Here is an 18782-nt window from a genome sequence, read left to right as displayed (position 1 = left end):
AATGCAAGAAGAGCAGACCTTAACTGAGGAGCTTGAAATCTAATTATTTGGACCACTCCTATGCTTGGGTTAAGTATCAACAACTTCTTGCTGGATTGCTTGAAGTGCTCGTGTTGCTCTTCAAAAATTTAACATAGACCCTCTCTATGATTCAATAAATTTTTATTCTTGTTGTTTCCTTCTTTTCTTAGCACCGGATTCAGGCGCCATAATCAGTTAACCTCACTCCTACACAATACGAACAAAAACTACTAATTTTAGAATGCTAATTAGAGCAGATAATGGAATTCTAAGAGAACGGCGACGAGCGTTCTTACCTTCTATCTTAATCTTCTATGCAGATTCGGTGATTGCCTGATTGGGGACAGGGGCTGCCGGACTAGGACTGCGGCGGCCGGCGGACCAGCAGGCAGGGCAGCAGATCGATCCTCGCGTGCGGTCTGCGGTCAGCAGTCACGATCGGGAGAGCAGGAAACCGCCTAGGCGAGGCGATAGAGCGACATTTTTGTTCCGTATGGTATCGAGGTGACCTTTGGTATCATCGTATGACTCGTATAGTCGTACGTGCGCTGAGTGGGATTCCTGGCTGGCTGGCCGGATCAGAAACTAAAAGGAAAAAAAAAGGCCCAGAGTACAGATCCAAGCCCATCTAAAAACGTTAATTGTTTTTTTCCTGCAATGTATAGTAAGCCTATATAAAAAATTGGGCCCCTAACTTTTCTGGGTCCGGGGCGGTCGCCCCGCCAGAACCTCCCTAGGGCCGGCCCTGCACAACCCGATTGGAGCTCCGCCGTGCTGCCAACAGCAGCACTACCGCGATTAGGTCTCCGCTAGCCACCACTGCGGCTTGAGCTCCACCATGTCGCCACCACCGCCACCATGAGAGATCCAGAGGAAAAATCCCCATTTTTCGCATGACCTCAGTGAGCATGCGAGTATGATGGCGCCACGATGCGAGAGAAGGAGAGAGCGCCTGAGAGTTGAGAGAAGGGGAGGGCAGCGACGAGCACAACAGATAGGGCATGGGGCAGAGGAGGAGCAGCGTCGGGTGGTGGGCGCCATCGACGGAAGCAAAAAAGAGGTTGTGGAACGCGAGGAAGAGGGTCGGTGTCTCCGCATGCACCGTGGGTTTGGTCAAAAAAATATCAGGAATTTTTTCGCAAAAAGGTCTTGACACCTTTTAACATACCAAGGGAGTACATAACTTGTCCTTGCTGCTTGCGACTACGTAGTAATTTCTTTGGCCTTGCTTACTAGTAGGTTTTCAGAACCCTTAGATGGACCCTTCTATCCATTTCTTCCATTTCAATTGGTGGCACCTGAATGTTGTCCTAACGTGTTCCGTTGTCAGTTGGTCGTAAAATTTAGCTCCCTTTTAAACAGAAGGCCACTCGGCCCGGCTTTATAAATAAAGCCCACAAGGCAACAATCCAACATAGTCTTACAGAGCGCGCACACACATAACTCGCCCTAAGGCGCAAACAGGTCAGTCCCAACCCACGTCACGGAGAGATGCGAGGGTGCGAAACAAAGCACGTCCAGCCAACACACACATAACACTACCACAAAGATAGATAGATAGATGGATAGCTAGGAAAGTCCATGGTGTAGCCAGAGCCTGGGTCCTCCGCTACTCAGCTCGCAGTCTCGCGTAGAGTCTCCTGACGTCGTCCACCGCCGCGTCCAGCATCGCCCGATCCCTCTGTCTGACCAGAACCCTCCAGCACTGCATATGTATCAACATGTGGTAAAAAACATCAGCCGGGTGTCCGATCATCTTTCCTTCAATGGTAAGCTTGTTGCGGATAGTCCACAAGGTCCAGCACTGGGCTGCGAACGTGAACCAAACTAGCCTACGCATCGGGCCGTAAAGGCCTTGGGCGATCGCAATGAACTCCCCCGGCCCGGCGGGGTTCCAGTCACAGTGGAGGAGTTCCCTAACTCCGGCCCACATCATTCTGGCGATGGGACAGGAGAAGAAGATGTGATTGCAATCTTCCACCTCCTGACAAAGCGCACATCTCCCATCCGAGGGTCCATGTCTTTTAGCAACTTGGTCACATGAGGGAAGGCGTCCTCGGATTAGTTGCCACAAGAAGACCCGGATCTTGGGAGGAACCCTGGTGCGCCAGGCCTCCTTGAAGCAGGTAACCGACGCCCCTGAGTCAGTGCCATATAGACCGAATTGGCAGTGAAGGAGCCTGAAGCGTCGATGGACCAGGAGACCGTGTCCTCCTCAATCCCTGGCTGCCATCCCATGGCCTCCCGACAAAGGTTGTCCCATTCAACCACTTCAGCCGTGCCAAAAGGTCGCCGAAACTCAACACCCCATTCCCCAGGGTTCCCTACCCGTGGTGCCGCATCAGCGACAGATATCAACGGATCAGTACAGCAGCTAAAGAGACGGGGGAACCTAGCCATGAAGGGCCCCCGGCCCGTCCACCAGTCTAGCCAAAACCTCGTGCGTCTCCCATTTCGCGCCCCATGTTTGGCTCCCAACTTGAAGTACCATTTTATTTTTTGGATGGAATTCCAGAACTGGGAGCCTTTAGTGGGAACTGTACCATCAAAGAGGTCCCGACCCCTCAGATACTTTGCACGTATGATGTCTGCCCAGAGACCCTCGGCGTCCTGGTAAAGTTTCCAAATCCATTTGAGCATCAGAGCGATGTTCATGAGTTTGGTGTTGAGGATTCCCAATCCTCCGAACGACTTAGGTTTACACACCGTAGCCCAGTCTACCATGTGGTACTTGTGTTTGTTGCCCACTCCTTCCCAAAAGAAGCGGCAGCGCGGTTCTGCGGGAGGCTGGAGAGGCAAGAGTTGGTCAGCTCTAGCCTACCCGCCGAAGCGAGGAACAGTCCTTGCCAGGGGTCAACCCTATGCCCAATCTTCTCCGGCAAGAAGTTCCAATCCGCTACCCTAAGCGGCTTGTCACTAATAGGCAAGCCCAAATACTTAATCGGGAACTCCCCCTTTTGCAGTTGAGCAAACCCGCAACCCGGTGTTGAAGCTCCAGGGTGACCCCTATCACCACCACTTCACTCTTGTCAAAGTTGATTTTGAGCCCCGACATATTCTCAAAGCAAAGGAGAATAGTCTTAAGGTTCGCAATCCCTACCCCCGTAGGTCTGATCAACACCATAGTGTCATCCGCATACTGAAGATGCGTAACCCCCCCTGGGATGAGGTGCGGGATCACACCCTCAATGTGTCCCGCGGAGCTAGCCTTTGCCTGAATGGCTGCAAGCCCATCCACAATGAAGTCAAATAGAATCGGGGAGAGAGGGTCGCCTTGCCGAACTCGCCTAGCGTTACGAAAGAACGGCCCTATCTCGCCATTGACATTGATGGCAGTCTGGCAACCCTTGACCAACTGCAACAACCGGTGAACCACCCTCGCAGAGAATCCTTTCCGAAGGAGAATCTCCTGTAGGAAGTCCCAGTTGACTCTGTCATAAGCCTTTTCGAAATCCAACTTGAGGAGCAAGCCCTCTTGCTTCCCCACCCTGAGTTCATGTGCAATCTCATGCAGAGCAAGAGCACCCTCGTGCAGACATCTCCCTTTGATGAAAGCAGATTGGCTCCGATCGATCGTCCTATGCGCAAGAGGTGCTAACCTAATCGCGTAAGCCTTGGCCACGAACTTGAAGATGACATTAATGAGCGCAATAGGCCGAACTGTGTGATCCGATCCGCCCCCTTAACCTTCGGGATGAGCGAGATAATCCTGAAATTAAGGCGAGCAATGTCAACCCTCCCAAGGGCGAAGTCGTTCAATAGCAGGAGAATGGGAGCCCGAAGGATGCCCCAAAACCGCTTAAAGAACGCCACCGGAAAACCATCCGGACCAGGAGCCGAGTCCGGCTTCATACTAGCGAGGACCTCATCCAACTCGACGGTCGTGAAGGTGATTTCAAGGCCCCAGTTCTCCTCGGCTGAGATCCGCTGATCCTCCCCCCAGAGGTCCGGGCCAAGGGCGAAGACCCTCTCCTCCCCTTTGGCCCCCATCAGACCCTGATAGAACTGGTAGATATGATCCCTCAGGGCCCGTTGCTCGTCCACCTCACCATCCGCAGTGATAAGGCGAGGGATAGAGCACTTGCGCTTGCGACCATTCGCAATGGCATGGAAGTACGCGGTGCAAGAATCCCCCTTAAGGGTCCACTGGGTCCTGCACCGCTGTCTCCAGTACTCCTCATCAACTCGATCCAGCGCCACCAGCTGGTCCTCGAGGAAGAATCGGAGGGCCCAGCCCTCCTCATCCAGACCGTTAGCATCAGCCACCCGGTCCAGGTCCCCCACCTGGCGCAGCAGGTTGGAACGGAAATCCCTTTTCTCCCTTCCCAGATTGGCTCCCCAGCCTTTGAGGAATTGCCGAGAATTCCTCGAAGTAAATTGCCACATCTCGACGGCGCACTGGTGTGGCCCATTGTCAGAGATAAAGCAACGGAGCTTCTCCCCCATCAGGTCCCCAAACCCCGGCACCCCAAACCACCAAGTCTGGAAGAAGAATCTCGACTGGCGGACTAGCGTGTCTTCTCCACTACACAGCATCAGAGGGGTGTGGTCAGAACCCACCCTAGTAATCGCCGTGAGGGAACACAGGGGAAAAGCAGCCTCCCAGGCCGGAGACACCAACACCCGGTCCAACACACACTGCGTGGGACGGAGGCGTCAATTCGTCCAAGTATAGCGGGCCCCTGCCCTAGCCAGTTCTCGGAGGGCCATCGTGGCGATTGCCTCATTGAACCTCCGGACTCTGGACCAGGAAATGCTGTCGTTACTCTTGTCACACGCAGCGCGAATCAGGTTGAAGTCTCCCCCGACCACGACCGGATAGGGCGCCTCCTCGACAGCATGAGTCAATTCTCCCAAGAATTCCTCAGTGCGACGGTGATCAGCCGGTCCGTAGACCATGAAGAAGCACCACTTCATTTTATTAGAACGCTGGAAAATCGAGGCCGAGATGAAGAAGGTCCCCTTCTTCCATTGTCCGACCTCGAAGCTTTCATCCCGAAAGCCCAGGAGCATCCCGCCCGAGTGACCAACCGCAGGGACCCAATCCCACGCAAACTGGCCACCCACCTCAAGGCTGCGCAACTCAGGCGCCGTGAACTCCGCCCTAATAGTCTCCTGGATCGCGACGATGTCCACTCTATGTTGCCTGAGGTAGCTTTTAAGTTGGCCTCGCCAAAACCCCTCATGTTGTAGATGAGAGCTCTCATGTCTGAGCACCAGAGGTCCCACCGCGCCCCCTGCGCACCGTCAACCGGGGTCGGCGCTCCCTGGCGCGCGCCCTCAGGTTACGAAGGGTAACATTGTCATCCAAAGAGGCTTGGACCCCCGAGTCCGAGTCCTCCAGCACTTCCTCCGACGCCACAGGGGGGGCGTCAACCATATCGGCGACCACACCAGAGTCGTTGGCCTCCTGCTCATCCCGTGCCTTTGGAGACAAGTATTCAACATTGCTTTCTTTTTTGAAAAAAGAAAATCTAAGCGCCTACCATGGTGGATGTTTGACTGGACAATTATAAACTAGTAGAATAGAGGCTTGACTACGAGCAAGCAAAGAAGCTGCTCCCTACCGAGACTCGTCAAAGATCATCACTCCCACATTCGAAAATAATAGCAATTCACCAGACTGTCATAACTGGCAACTACTGAATATTCAGGCCACTGCATATGATGGTCACAGTAACTCATAACCCATCCCGACGAACAGAACAGGGTAAATTCAGATTGCGCAACAACTCATGTCAAAGAGTAACAAGGTGTCTGATATAACATGAAGCGAGGCTGAGAAGCCGGTCCTCAGAGGTAATAGAAGGCGAACAGAGGAGCCGCGACGGTTGCCGCGACCACGAGAATGGTAGCGGAGACAGCAGGCCTCGCAGCCGCATTGGTCCTTGGTGGCGAAGCAATTGCACCACCGCTGGCTGGTGCCGGTGCTGCAATGATGAAAGGATTATCAGAACCAAGCATTCCAAAGCTGATGAAACGAATTCACAGTTCAGACATGGGAATACAAAACTGGTAGGATGTAAATATCTTTTGCATTGCAGTTTGAACAGTGGCAAGTCACGCCTCCGACCACAAACTTATGCTACGAGTACCTGTTATTAATTATTATTGCTCCAGCTATCAGAATAGCTGGAAACCACAAGGTGTCGGCTCCCCACTCTTCAATTCAATGAAACTACGAAAGCAAACACCACATAGGCAACTATCCAGAAATGTCTAGATTGGACTGATTAGCCAGATGGAGCATTGCCCCGCTACAAGTGGGACTAGTGGCAGCATCTACATCACAATTTTGGTCTCACAGATCTAGCCAAGAGACTACTAGTGGTGTTCAGAGAAAAGGCCGGTGTAAACAGTCAAAACCGTGGAAACGGTATAGCAGTCCATTTTCATTCAACGAAGACAGCGAAGCAAGTGCGAATAATTCAAGGCCAAACCGTTTTTCAACAGCCCTAGTTGCAAGGAAATGGGATGAATGCTTGGCCATGGACGCTGTTCTTCAGAACGTAACCCATCAAAATCTTGGCTGCCAACTAGATTTTTCTTTATTACTACCTCTGTCTATAAATAGACGTCTGGGATTTGTATAAATCTAGACGTATTTAGATGCTATTTAGTGTCTAGATACATTCAAATTTAAACAAACCTTAGACATTTATTAATAGACGGAGGGACAGTACTCAACACAATTGCCACAAAATATACAAACTCCGAAATCAATACTATAATTAAGCAACTGTTTCCTTTTAATATCCTTTTTAAATCTCCAATCCACAAGGGGTAGATCTATCGGACATACCCGAACACATACTTCACAAGCAATACATTTATCAAATTCAAAGTGGATTCGCCCCCGGAAACGTTCCGGTGTATTATTTTGATTTTTCCTGGGTTGTCTCTAGTCTCCAGAAAGAGTCCCGTGACTTGGTTTGCCTGTGCCTCCCCGTGACCACTAACAGCATGTTACAGATCTCTAGGAATTAAGTAGTAGGTGTGCATCTTTTGCACGATGCCAAGTGCATCACATCAAAATAGCATCTCTTGCTGGCAGAAGAAAAATCCAGATTAACTCCTAGCCTATGAACAAGGCAGGGGATTATCCTCCCTACCATGGAAGGCAACGGGAACGATGTACTCAATGGGTTTTGTCATGATAGCATGTGACTGGCTCTGGCTAGTCAAAGTTTCTTTTAGCAGTTTTTCCTGATAAAAAAGTACCTTTAGTACAAATGCTCCTATCTGTATCTTTTGGCCTTTATCGAAAAAATCTCTATCTTTTGGCTGCTCACAGTGCACATGCAATGGCTCGCAAAGCTACAAGGCAGCGCAAATGCTGGGAATATAATACTGCTCTGTTCACGGACGAAGAACATTTACGGCGGCCCCATTTTTATGCCATTCTTGTGAACCAAAGGGGAGAGTGATGAGTAATTGAGTACTCTCGTAAAAGAAGAATGTATTTTCTAATTTATTTAAATTTTCATGTTAGTGTAGAAAGTACAAAGACGACCTCGTTTTCGTTTGGAGTTTTATGATATGTGATGTAATAACTGATAAAAGATTTTTTTCTAGCTAAAGTTGACATGTAGTAACTGAACAAGACTTTGTTTGTTCATGCTCTCCAACAAAGCATAAAAAGCTTGGGTAGATGCGTGAGTTCATCGTAGTAATGTTACTAAACGTATGTCCTACTAGGCTAGTACTGAAACAGACACGCACACCATAGTACGAAACAGAACAAGAAAGATAAGAAACGGGCACGCATCGAAGAATGCAATACAAAGTGGATGATGTGCAGAAGTAGAGAAGAGCATTACCTTTAGTGGGGGTACCTGCACCGCCCGGCACAACTGCAAGCAAACGAAGAAATCTACGAATTAAGATCTTCCATACTACTAGTAAAACAGCACTACAGATCGAGAAGACGATTTTTATTTCCTCACATCAGTAAAGATTTGAGCCAAATCTAGTGCAAGAAGAGGAGAGGAAAGGGCTGCGTGCTCACCCTTGCACTTGCTGAAGACGGTTGGGGATTCGCCGCAGGCGGTGGGGAGGGCGAGCACCCGGGTCATGTTGATCGGTAGTGGCGATGTCTTGGCCGCCATGGCGGTGCAGAGGCAGTCGACGGTGGAGGGGCTGTTGACGGCGGTCTTGACCTCCCCGCAGCAGGTCTTGGAGGGTCGGGTCGACTTGGTGTCGGGCGTAACGTAGTCGAGGCAGTCAGCGAGGCCCGCGAACGCGGCCGTGCAGTCCACCGCCGGCGCCGGGGCAGGGGTGGCCGCGCCAGCTGCGGAGGCGAGCGCCAGGAGGACGAGGATGCACGCCGCGGAGGTGGCTCCGCCGGTGAGAGCCATGGCGGCTACTGCGGGGTGGTCTTGGATGTGAGAGGAGTGGAGTGAGGTGGTGGTGGTGGGGCTGGGGCAGACACTGGGATGTGAACGACCGAGCGAGGTTTGTAGGATGTAATCAAGGAGGGGTGTCGGGGGTCGTTTTTTATGGTGGTTGGGCGGCGGACGGCTACGGGCTACGGGCTACGGCGGTGAGCAAGCTAATCCGCCGAAACAGGGCAGTGGGGACGCGTATCCTATGGAAATGGATAGATTCTGCAAATCTGAACTTCTCTATATGTACAAACGGCTAGACAAATTTCAAAAAGGTATTTTAAACTTTCAAAATATCTATAAAGAAACTCTATATGTGGACTATGTTTTGTTCTAGCAACATGTTAAATTTGATGCTGCACAAAAATGACAAAGTCTGACATATTTTGTACAGCCCTGATTATAAAATATTTTGGAATGATAATTTGCACGTTGGTAGAACACAACATTCTAATACATGTAAATTTAATGTCGGACTTTTCTGAAACTTTAACATGCCATTTTTTATTTTTCAAGAAAAACATATGTGTTTTCCTCGTATCCCGCACCATCATTTTTAAGATGTTTTTTTTTGCATAAACCACCTATACCAATTCACATTTCGCAAAAATGTCCCTCACCTGACTCAACCTGTCAGCCTCCCATCTATGTTCGAACTGTATTGTCATGGTTCAGACTATAAATTAGAAGCATTGTAAAATAGGTGATTTCACCATGAACAAAAATTCAAATCTGGAACGCGTTGGCCATAAGAAAAGAACGAATGTAGGAACTAGATCGAATTTTTCATAGTGCAAGGCACAAATGCTATTGTCGCTCTACGAGGAAAACTTGCTAGTGACGCAGATGAAGAAAAAAGTGTTGCTATGGAGAAAGAAGTCAACGCCAGCAACTACTACGACGATGGAACATGGATCCCCCTCCTCGGCGACATAGGAGCATGAACCTGTCGACTCTGATGGAGAGGGCTAGGAAGGAACCATATTCTACATCTCCATACATGGGGAATGGCGATAGGAGTAGAAGGTGGTCGCCGACGGTGGCCAAAGTTGTGCGGTGGTAGAGAGATGAAGGAGACGGTGCGAGAGGACATCGTTGGAATGGAATATGCAGACAAATTTAATCCTACTAACTATCATTTGGAGGGTTACTTTTTTGCATATTTTTAGATATTCAAAACATAGTTCATTATCATGATGTGTTTCCTATTTTCCATAACTCTTTACCTAATCTTGATATTATATATGGAAAAAAGAACTACATGCATCATGTCATAATATTTCTCCAATAAATGTTCTAATACTACCCGGCTCCAGGAGGCTTCAAAAGGGGCAAAAGGATCTCGTTCGTTCAATCCCGCGCACACAGTAAAAATGCAATTCCGCTTCTACCTACAGCCGTCGGATGCGGTTGTTTCTTTCTCACCCACAGCTTGTCTAAACGGGTCAATGACGTCTGGACCAGTCGTGTGTGGGGTCGGCGAGCAGAGGCAGCAACTGTCGCCCGTTCACGTGTCCTTTCTCCTCTCATTTTCGCGTGCGCGTGGTGGTGGGTGAAAACCCTAGATCGACATCGTGCTGAGAAAAAAATCTGCGCCATTCTCAGCCCCACCCCTGCTCTCTCCCGCCCCTCGACTCCACCAGCCGCCGCGTCGCCGCCGCATCGCTGCCGCCAGAGGAGGGCGGCCCCGAGCCATCGCCGTCGCGCCCCTCCCCTCGACCTACCCAACGTTTCCCACCCAATCCGCTGCCTCCTCTCCTCCCCAATCCCCTACTCTCTTCCTCATCCAATCCCCAATCCCCTTCTCTCTTCTTCACCCAAATTCGCCCGAACGGCGAGCAGGCGGAGCCGTAGGGGATGGCAACGGTGGCGTGCGTGAGGAGGCGCCGCAGGAGCGCGTCCTGGAGGAGGCCGGCCGCACAGAGGGTGCCCAACGGTGCGGGAGGCGAGATAAATTTCCCCTCTCCCTCCGCCTCTCCTATGTTCGTCCTCTTGCTCGTACGTGATGGCGCGCCCATAATCCGTCGTAAGCCCTCTCACGTGCTTGCTCCTCGTCCTCCTCTAACCTCTACATGGTTTGCTTCATCTCTTGTGCTTTCTCCTGTCTAACCTCTACTTTGTTTGATTCGAGCAGAGAAAGCGAGAGAGGCGATTGATTCGGCCTAGCGACGGCACGGGACCGGCCAGCAGCCTGTTTTTTTGGAGAAGGTCGAGTCACACCGGAGGTGAGAGTCGAATTTGGCGAGGCGTGGCGAGATACGTGTGCCTAGATGCGGTAGGAGCCTTGAAGTAGGAGGCGATTTGGTCGCCGCTGAGGGCATCGGTGCCGGCGTGACGACCTCGCGGTGAAGAGCTCCATGCGGCTCCTCCATCTGCTACCATGGAAACTATGGCTTCTGTGCTTCAGCTCACCCCTTGCTTGTTCGCCTTTTGTGTTGTCCACTTCCAGAACGATGGCGACACGACGAACGGACCGGCAATTTGGTGAACATGAAGGTATGATCAGCTTCTCCACTCCTATTTGCTAATTGTATGCATTTTTTCATCTCGATTAATCCTTGCCCAGTTTATTTGTAGAGGTGTGTGCGGGTTGTCTTTACGGAGGATTGGGTTAGTTAAATAGCCGGTGATCTTTATTGTGGTACCCACTCAAAACCTCTCCGTAAAGTCGATAACAAAGTAGACAATATCCATCTGTATTTACTTAGCTACATTTGGCCGAGAGTTGATTTTCCACGTCTCATGAAATTGTCTAATAATTATACATTTGGTTTACCCCTCGTCTCATGAAATTGTCAAATAATAATACATTTGGTTTAAGCTCTTTAATTGGCAATATAATGATATGGACAACCTTTTCCAAATCTGGGAGAATATGTGGGTTTTAATTTTAGCGCTATTATAAAATTTCAGTTCGTTTACCGATGACTCATTGGATTAAACACAATGCTAGCGATGATAAATTCTATGTTGTTTTCAGATATGTTCAGAAAGTAGGGTTGTTTCACTCATGCAATGATAAATTGTCAGTGTGCTAGCGATTTACAGGTTTATACTTCGCTTTGCCGTCATGCAAGCGATGATAGTTCATCTTTTGATCGACTACAGCTGATCCATAGTTCCTATATGCCTTTGATTCTAAATACTGCTATCGCAACAAAAGATGATTGCAACTTGCTCTATTCTAAGATACATTTTCTACTGAAAGCTGCAGAAGAAGTTCTAATACTATATTTTGTGTTGTCCGATGAAATACATGTAACTTCGCTAGCACTCGACAAATGGTAGTTTGAAGACTATATTTTATGGAAGGGATGTACAATACAACCAATTAATCAATGGTCGTCAAATTGTACCACATGAGACATATATCTATTTCATGCAACTTCTTGCTGAAACTATTAGGTGACTGAATTTACATTATGTTTTCCGTGGTGGCTCCTGTGGTGAAGTTCCTGATCGTGTTCTCTATGTGTTCCTTTGTAGAGATGAAAGTGAGCTTTAATAATTGGTAAGTTCGTTAGTGAGAAAATATTATTGGAGATGATTTTCCAGTTCTTTGTATAATCTGTGTTTCTTCTTTTTTCCAGCGAGAAGACGGAGCCGGTACGGACGACCACGGTGGTGGGCGACAGTAGGCGTTGATGAGCTCGTCCCGGAAGAGACCAGTGATGTCGCTTTCTTTTTCTTGTTATGGTACTTACCAGTTGCTATAGAAATTTGTTATTTATCTCTGTTGCTAAAATCTTGCTGGTTTGATCTCACCTTATATCTTGTGTTTTTGTCAATTATATTTGCGATGTTCTGTCTTGAGCGTATAATTGACTGGCTATAGTATTATAAAACAAATTAGTAAAGGCGGCAAAAGCATGGCTTGCTCTTTTGAGCTCTCTCAACTGAAAATATTGTATGCTTTTGAAAATTTAAATAATAGGAAATTCATACTATTTCAGTTTGGCATAACGTGTGACCATGATGATATTTTGGGAATCTGGTGTTCTCGTTGTTGTGTCTTTACCACATATCATACATGTGCGTGTGTGCCAATAAAGAATGGAACATAGTGGTAGTCAAAGTGGTTTATATAAGAAAAACACCAGATTATATATATGTGGATGTCAAGGCTTCTATTTCATTTCACTAGCTGAATTAGATTCAGCGCATGTAATTAATGGATTCTACTCAAATGGCAGTTCCCTTTTCTTTAAATGCTGCAGCATCATTTGTGCCAAATATTTTTTCGCACAATTTATGTTTGTGGTTGCAGCAAGGAAGGTTATATTAGTGTGGAGATGTTCAATGCTTATTGAGTTACGTTCAGCTGAATATTGGAGATCCTAAATATTCAGAAGACTAATTACTGAACATTCTTTTCTTTTATGTTACTTGTTTGCTGTTTTTTATTGTGAAACAAAGATTGCATGTGTGGCTACTCTCTTATGTTTTGCCTAAATTGTTGGAGAACAAATCTTTTAAGTTATTTTTTTCTCAGATTTGTATCATCAACCTGCAGTTGCTGCTTCTGAAGATATGGGGAAAAGCAGCAGATGAGAGCTTTGAGATACTTGATAGGTACCGCAAAGAGTCAATTTTGTATATGCTTGAGCATAATCTATAATCCATCCTATTTTCTCTCTCGATCTGCTCTGTTTATTCTGTCTCTTGCTAAGCGATGCGGGTTCTGTTCTTCCTTTACCCGAATATACACCGCTCTATCTAGGATCTGGATGGCACGCCGAAAAGCTGAGTTGTAGATCAAATGAGATTATCATATGAAGTAAGACCGTCGGATACTAATTCAATTTACTTAGATGACCATTCTATTTTGGGTCCGAACCACTTGTTTATGTCTACGAATTTGTAGCTCCCTTTGCATTCTCTTGGAAATTAACTTTTGTTGTGATATATTTATGCTCAGCTTGCTCTATATTCCAAGGTGGTGGTGTCTTGATTTCGCCTTCTCATGGCCTCTGCTTGTGCGTTGGTAAGTCACTCTGTGGAAGCTCTCTCTCTACATCACATGCGATATTTAGTTTGTCACGAGCCCACTCCTGCATTTGTGTTGCACTTCTAATCAGTATACCAAACTGCAGTCTTTTGACGTATTTCTTGCCTCCATAATTTAGTGATGAACTAATTGCCTTATGTATGTTGATCCCTCCCCTAAGGAACAAATCTTGCATGCAGCACCTCTTTGTGTCTACTTGCAAAATGTATTTTTTTCTCTCGAGGAAAATCAGTGTTGAATGCTTTAATTTTTCTAGGCTGATTCAGCATGAGCATTCATGAAGAACTATTACTTGCCTGATTGTGTTCTTAACGCTAGAAAATTAGAGGCCAAAGCAACCAAGAGATGATGTACCATTTCTTGTTCAGAAAATGTGAGAGATGCGAGCAAAGTTAGAAAAAGAATGAGGCACACATTCTTGTTCCATTTAACTTGAATCCGTGTTGTAATCTGAATTCATGATGTATACAAAGCTACCTAAATCGAAATAGTCAATTGCAGCCAACATCCATGGCAGCCATATGCAGCCATGGTAGATAATTCCGCTAATCCTAGAAAAAATGTTTATATTGAGAAACGAGCATGGTAGATAATTCCGCTAATCATAGAAAAAAATGTTTATGAAGTTATACTACTGTTAATCCAACATCCATGGCAGCCATATGCAGCCATGGGATTAGGTGGCCTACAAGCACCCTCTGTATTTTTACCTCGACCATGTCTCTGTTTCGCTTCAAAGAAAGCGGAAGCCATTTTCCCATGCCACCTTGTGCTCTCCACCTTCTCAGGGAAAAAAACACCATGTAGCATTTGGCATAAACAAAGCTGCAAGTGACCTTTTTATAGCATTGGGGGAGTACATAAACGGTGTTCCTCCATTCTAAAAATCTGCAACTTACCAATTGTGAAACCGGTCCCAAATAAAGGTGTGGCAGTTGCCTTAGATGATTAATGATGCATTTGGAGCAATAATATGCCCCCATCTGCTCTTTTGAAAGAGTGTTAATGTTGTGGCATCTTGCGAAAGTGTACTAATTACTCAGTTGTTTCTGTTTTCCTCTTTGTAGGCCGCGCCACAAAAGATTCGCTTTGAGGCACAAAGTTATTTGCTAGCTTCGGTTTTAGTCTGTAGTTATATATGCAAACTAATGATCATTCATATGAAATTTGTGTGGCGGGAACATATGAGAGGCTGCTGACACAAGGATCAACTTGGTCCATATTTTATTTAAATGCATTTGATATACTTGGCATGCTAATAACAAAAACTTTTTTCCTGTTGGATTGAAAGCCCAGTTGGTAAATAAGCTTCCGAGCATTTTTTATTGATCTTGGTATTTCTCTACTCTCATTGGCTTAGTGGAACTGAATTGTGTGGGGGCATTGTTCATGCCTTGTGAAGTCTTCAGGTTCATCATAAATCTGCAGGACAACTTCAATGCTTTTGATAAACCATTAACCTTCTCCTGTATTTTCCACACTACGTAGTAATCCATGTCTTGGGAAAATATTTTAGGTGTTGCTTGAGGTAAGTAGAATTTTTCTACTAAAGAATTATGGTATCCTATATAGTAGGTAAACTTATGGTAACTTTAGTATGATGGTTACAATACTTGGCTTGCTTTTGCCTTTGCGCGGGGCGCTGCATTCTATTTTTGTGAAACAATTACCGAAGAAGATTTATCCCTATAAAATAAAGTATGTTATTACGACGGGTTCGTGACTATTTGAGTTAGTTTTACATTGAAAGTTATTTACCTTGGTGCAAAATTTCGCAGCTGGTTTTTTTATTCGATGAGAAGTGACCAGTAGCAGAGGGACATTTCTAATGCCCGCTGCCATTTGATGAAACACAGGTACTGGGTGTTCTGTTCTCCCTTTGTTTCTCCATATATTGTTGGAGCTGATGAACACTTCTCTGCAGCTCATATTCTTTCTTAAATTTGCAGCTATAAAATCTCTTTTCGCTATTCCATAGTTCATCTTCAGGTACATTAGAACTGCCTCATGGTGCTAATATCTGTTTAGTGGAATTCTGTAGCATTTTATTTTGTTGACATCCACTCAGATAAGCATCCATAATCTATTCAAAAGGATACTGCTATGTCCTATACAACGGCCTATTATTTAGTGACATAAAAAATTTCATGTTGCACAAGTGAAGTTAAATGGAGGGGTATGCTTAAGTAAATATTTTCATCAGAGTTTACGTTGGTTTGTTTGTACCTAAGATTTCGTGAAGTTGAGCCTGAATGTGGCTGTATTTGAGGCCTTGAAGGCCATCGGGATGTAGATGCAGGATATTACAACATCCAGGACAAATCTCTCTTTGGGTAACAATTTGTTGCAGCGTATGAAGTGTACGCGCAGATATCGCTGCAGGTCAACAATAAGGTACTACTATGCTGATCTAATTAGGCCGTGGTATTGTATCTGGAATTGGTCAGTGTCCCTTGACTGATCTAGGGTATGTGTGTTGCCGATGGTTGCAGGAAGCGAAGGGTGGATGAGGGACAGGGAGAACGGAGACTGTTGCGACTCTGAGGAGAGGATGTCGACGCCGTGATGCGGCAGGCGAGGATACCGCACGTGTTCTACAAGACGCTCATTTTCTTCCATGCCCTCGACACGGGTGCATGATTCCTCTTCCGGTGGCGACGCGGCCAATAGCGACGGCCTTGACTTTCGCCTTTGTGGCTTCTTCACTACCACTTGCGCCAGCCAGGGTGGCCGTCGTTTATGAGGAAGGTTTGTGCCGATTATGATTCAACAAAGATTACATATATCCTTATCTGCCTGTTGAGTTGTTTATATATCTTTGATAAATTCTTTTACTTATGAATCTATGATGCTCCTTATTTTCTCTGTTTCCCCTTAAAGGCTGATTGACAAGGGTGAGGTGGCGCGGCGGAGGTTCCTTGAAAGACGGTGATGATCCAGAGCATCTATCGGAGCTATCTTTGCCTGTTATTTGTGAGTATCATTTCAATCACTTTGTTTCGATGTTTATCACTTTTTCTCTTATTAAAATAAAATGTGCACCTCTAATATTCCTGTGCTCCTCAAATTTCAGTTTGTCACTTGGAAGTGAACAGATATGTCTGTTTAGTCTTGCTGTATGCAAGTATAATTCTACGAGTTTCTATTGGGAAAATTCAAATGACTTCGAAAATTAACAGATAATATTTGTTTCATTCATTGCAGTAAGCATAATTTGATATTTAAGTGATAGTGCTTACGAATTGGTAGAATTATCAGACTATCTCGGAAGTGTCAGAATCATACTTAATTATCTATGAATATAATATATCCTATGTGACCATAGTAATACGTGCCCCTTTGTTTAAAAGCACTTGACCTGGTTGTTTGCCATTACATTTGCTTTGAGAAGTTCTTCAATCTATGTTATTGCAATACACGGTAAATAATCTGAAGGCATCGCTCTTTTCTTCTGCCATATTTTTCGATGGCTTGTGAAACAAAGATCTATTTTCACACATTGTCACTATGTATGTAAGCCAGACAATCAAAATTACCATTGAGAAATGTCGACAGATAAAACCTCGACATAAAAAAATATCTTAGTTTAAAGGTATATTTTAAACTGTTTCGACAAAAGTTATATGTTTCAGCCAACAAGAAGTATGTTGAGTTATATGGTTCAGCCAACAAATGATATATGGATTGACTGAGTGTGTTGATCGAGTCCACCTCTCTTGGACTCCTGCTTTTTTGAGTTACCTTTTGTTCATTGTTGTTACCAAGTAGAAATATTCCAGCCTTTGAGCACTAAAGTGCATCCTTCATATTTTCTCCGAGGTTCGTTTTCTTGGATAACCATGTGTATGTTCTTGGTTAACCATGGATCATATTTTTTCATAGTTGGTTCCTCTGTTTACTCATAATAGTGTAGCCTTCTAGATTATGTAATGTAGTTCTTGTATACGACTCTAATGCAGCCAAAAGAGTCTAGTGAGGAATGGACTATTTTTGCTATTATATATTTGCCTTGTGCTGTGAATGAGGAAATGGAGTTATTAGTTCAAGTATCATTTTTCATCAGGTGTTCATGGACAATTGTTCACACTCTTCTCAGATTATGGTCGTATGAGCTCACACGGTTTCAGTTATAGTGTCATCAGACCGTGGCAGTAGGTAGTGTCATGTTATGTGAGACTTTGAGATAGATCTAGGGAACTAAATAAATGTAGACTTTCAGGAGATGAATAAATTGTGGTTAGTGTATAAGTGACACAATTTCGGCTAGAGAAAAAAGGGAACCTTCTTATATATATAATATGCGTAACGAATTATTTTCCCCACGATGATTCAAAATTGAGCTATGCATCTTTCCAGGTCCTTCTCATCGTTATTCGTGCATTCTAGATGTATTACTTCGGTATTCGGGGTGAGGTTACTACTAACTAACCAAAGAAAGAGAGATGGTTCTGTTCTATTCAAGTTTTTTCTGCATTCTATTTTTGTGAAACAATTACGGAAGAAGATTTATCCCTATAAAATAAAGTATGTTATTACGACGGGTTTTGTGACTATTTGAGTTAGTTTTACATTGAAAGTTATTTACCTTGGTGCAAAATTTCAGCGGATTTTTTATTCGATGAAAAGTGACCCGATAGCGGAGCGACATTTCTAATGCCCACTGCCATTTGATGAAACACGGGTACTGGGTGTTCTGTTCACCCTTTGTTTCTCCATATATTGTTTTAGCATTTGCATTTGAATTGTTTTAGCATCTATTTGAGATGAAATATCTTAGTTTTGCATTTCATATTTCTTTGTCTATAGAATTACATATTATAGTGGTTAGAACATGACTTCTGTGTTCAGATACACATGTTACTGTCAGTTTATGCTGGGCTAAAGGGACACCTTCTCAAACCATCCTCGTAAGTTGATGGATATAGTTGTTTGTTTGCCTGCTTGAAGATTTGCTTACCCCTTTCGGCATGTTTGATACGGATGGTTACCATCCGGGATCGTCGGCGGACGTCGAGTATAGAAGTGTTATTTGGACTCACCAAAAAAGATCTGTTCCTTCAACTATTATTGTATGTAGCTCCGACCTTTTGTTAACCGGTGATGGATCCAGAGGCGAAAGAGTTTGGGCCATTCACAGTGATGGAACGCTACAACACAGGTGTTAATCTGGAAGTGGATGATTAGCGAATTCCTGCAGAATCGTTCCAGAAGGGTTTCAATGTTCCATTATAAATTTGAGAACATTTTTAGAGAATACACACATAAGTACCATCATTTGAGTTCTATAATGTACCTATGGTAGTAGTATCCTTAAGTAATGTTTTGTACCCATGATATTGCTGGTCTACTTTATTTATGTATAAATTAGT

The 18782-nt window shown here is 45.3% G+C and overlaps 1 protein-coding gene and 1 long non-coding RNA gene across 2 annotated transcripts; one reads left to right on the top strand and one right to left on the bottom strand.

Moving 5' to 3' along the window:
- Window positions 1–5594: 5594 nt before the first annotated feature.
- Window positions 5595–8477, bottom strand: LOC124702541 (non-specific lipid transfer protein-like 1). Its single transcript, XM_047234687.1, has 3 exons — window positions 8030–8477; window positions 7842–7874; window positions 5595–5951 (listed from the first exon to the last, which is right to left on the bottom strand). The coding sequence occupies exons 1-3, from the start codon at window positions 8376–8378 to the stop codon at window positions 5815–5817; spliced, it is 519 nt and encodes a 172-aa protein (XP_047090643.1). The 5' UTR covers window positions 8379–8477; the 3' UTR covers window positions 5595–5814.
- Window positions 8478–15763: 7286 nt separating this feature from the next.
- On the top strand, window positions 15764–16390 carry LOC124699818. The gene is made up of 3 exons (XR_007001532.1): window positions 15764–15807; window positions 15906–16161; window positions 16294–16390. It is a non-coding gene; the product is annotated as an uncharacterized LOC124699818 (long non-coding RNA).
- Window positions 16391–18782: the final 2392 nt, after the last annotated feature.

This window comes from Lolium rigidum, chromosome 3 (genome assembly GCF_022539505.1).
Source record: "Lolium rigidum isolate FL_2022 chromosome 3, APGP_CSIRO_Lrig_0.1, whole genome shotgun sequence".
In the NCBI taxonomy this organism is placed as follows: Eukaryota; Viridiplantae; Streptophyta; class Magnoliopsida; order Poales; family Poaceae; genus Lolium; species Lolium rigidum.
Note: the sequence above shows the minus strand (reverse complement) of the source record. Positions and strands in the feature narration are given on the sequence as shown.

Excerpts from the sequence above, each read along its gene's own strand:
- LOC124702541 (XM_047234687.1), bottom strand. The coding sequence starts at position 8,378 with ATGGCTCTCACCGGCGGAGCCACCTCCGCGGCGTGCATCCTCGTCCTC. Across the intron at positions 7,875-8,029 it reads CGTCTTCAGCAAGTGCAAGG|TTGTGCCGGGCGGTGCAGGT; the intron begins GTGAGCACGCAG and ends GTTTGCTTGCAG. Across the intron at positions 5,952-7,841 it reads TGCAGGTACCCCCACTAAAG|CACCGGCACCAGCCAGCGGT; the intron begins GTAATGCTCTTC and ends TCATCATTGCAG.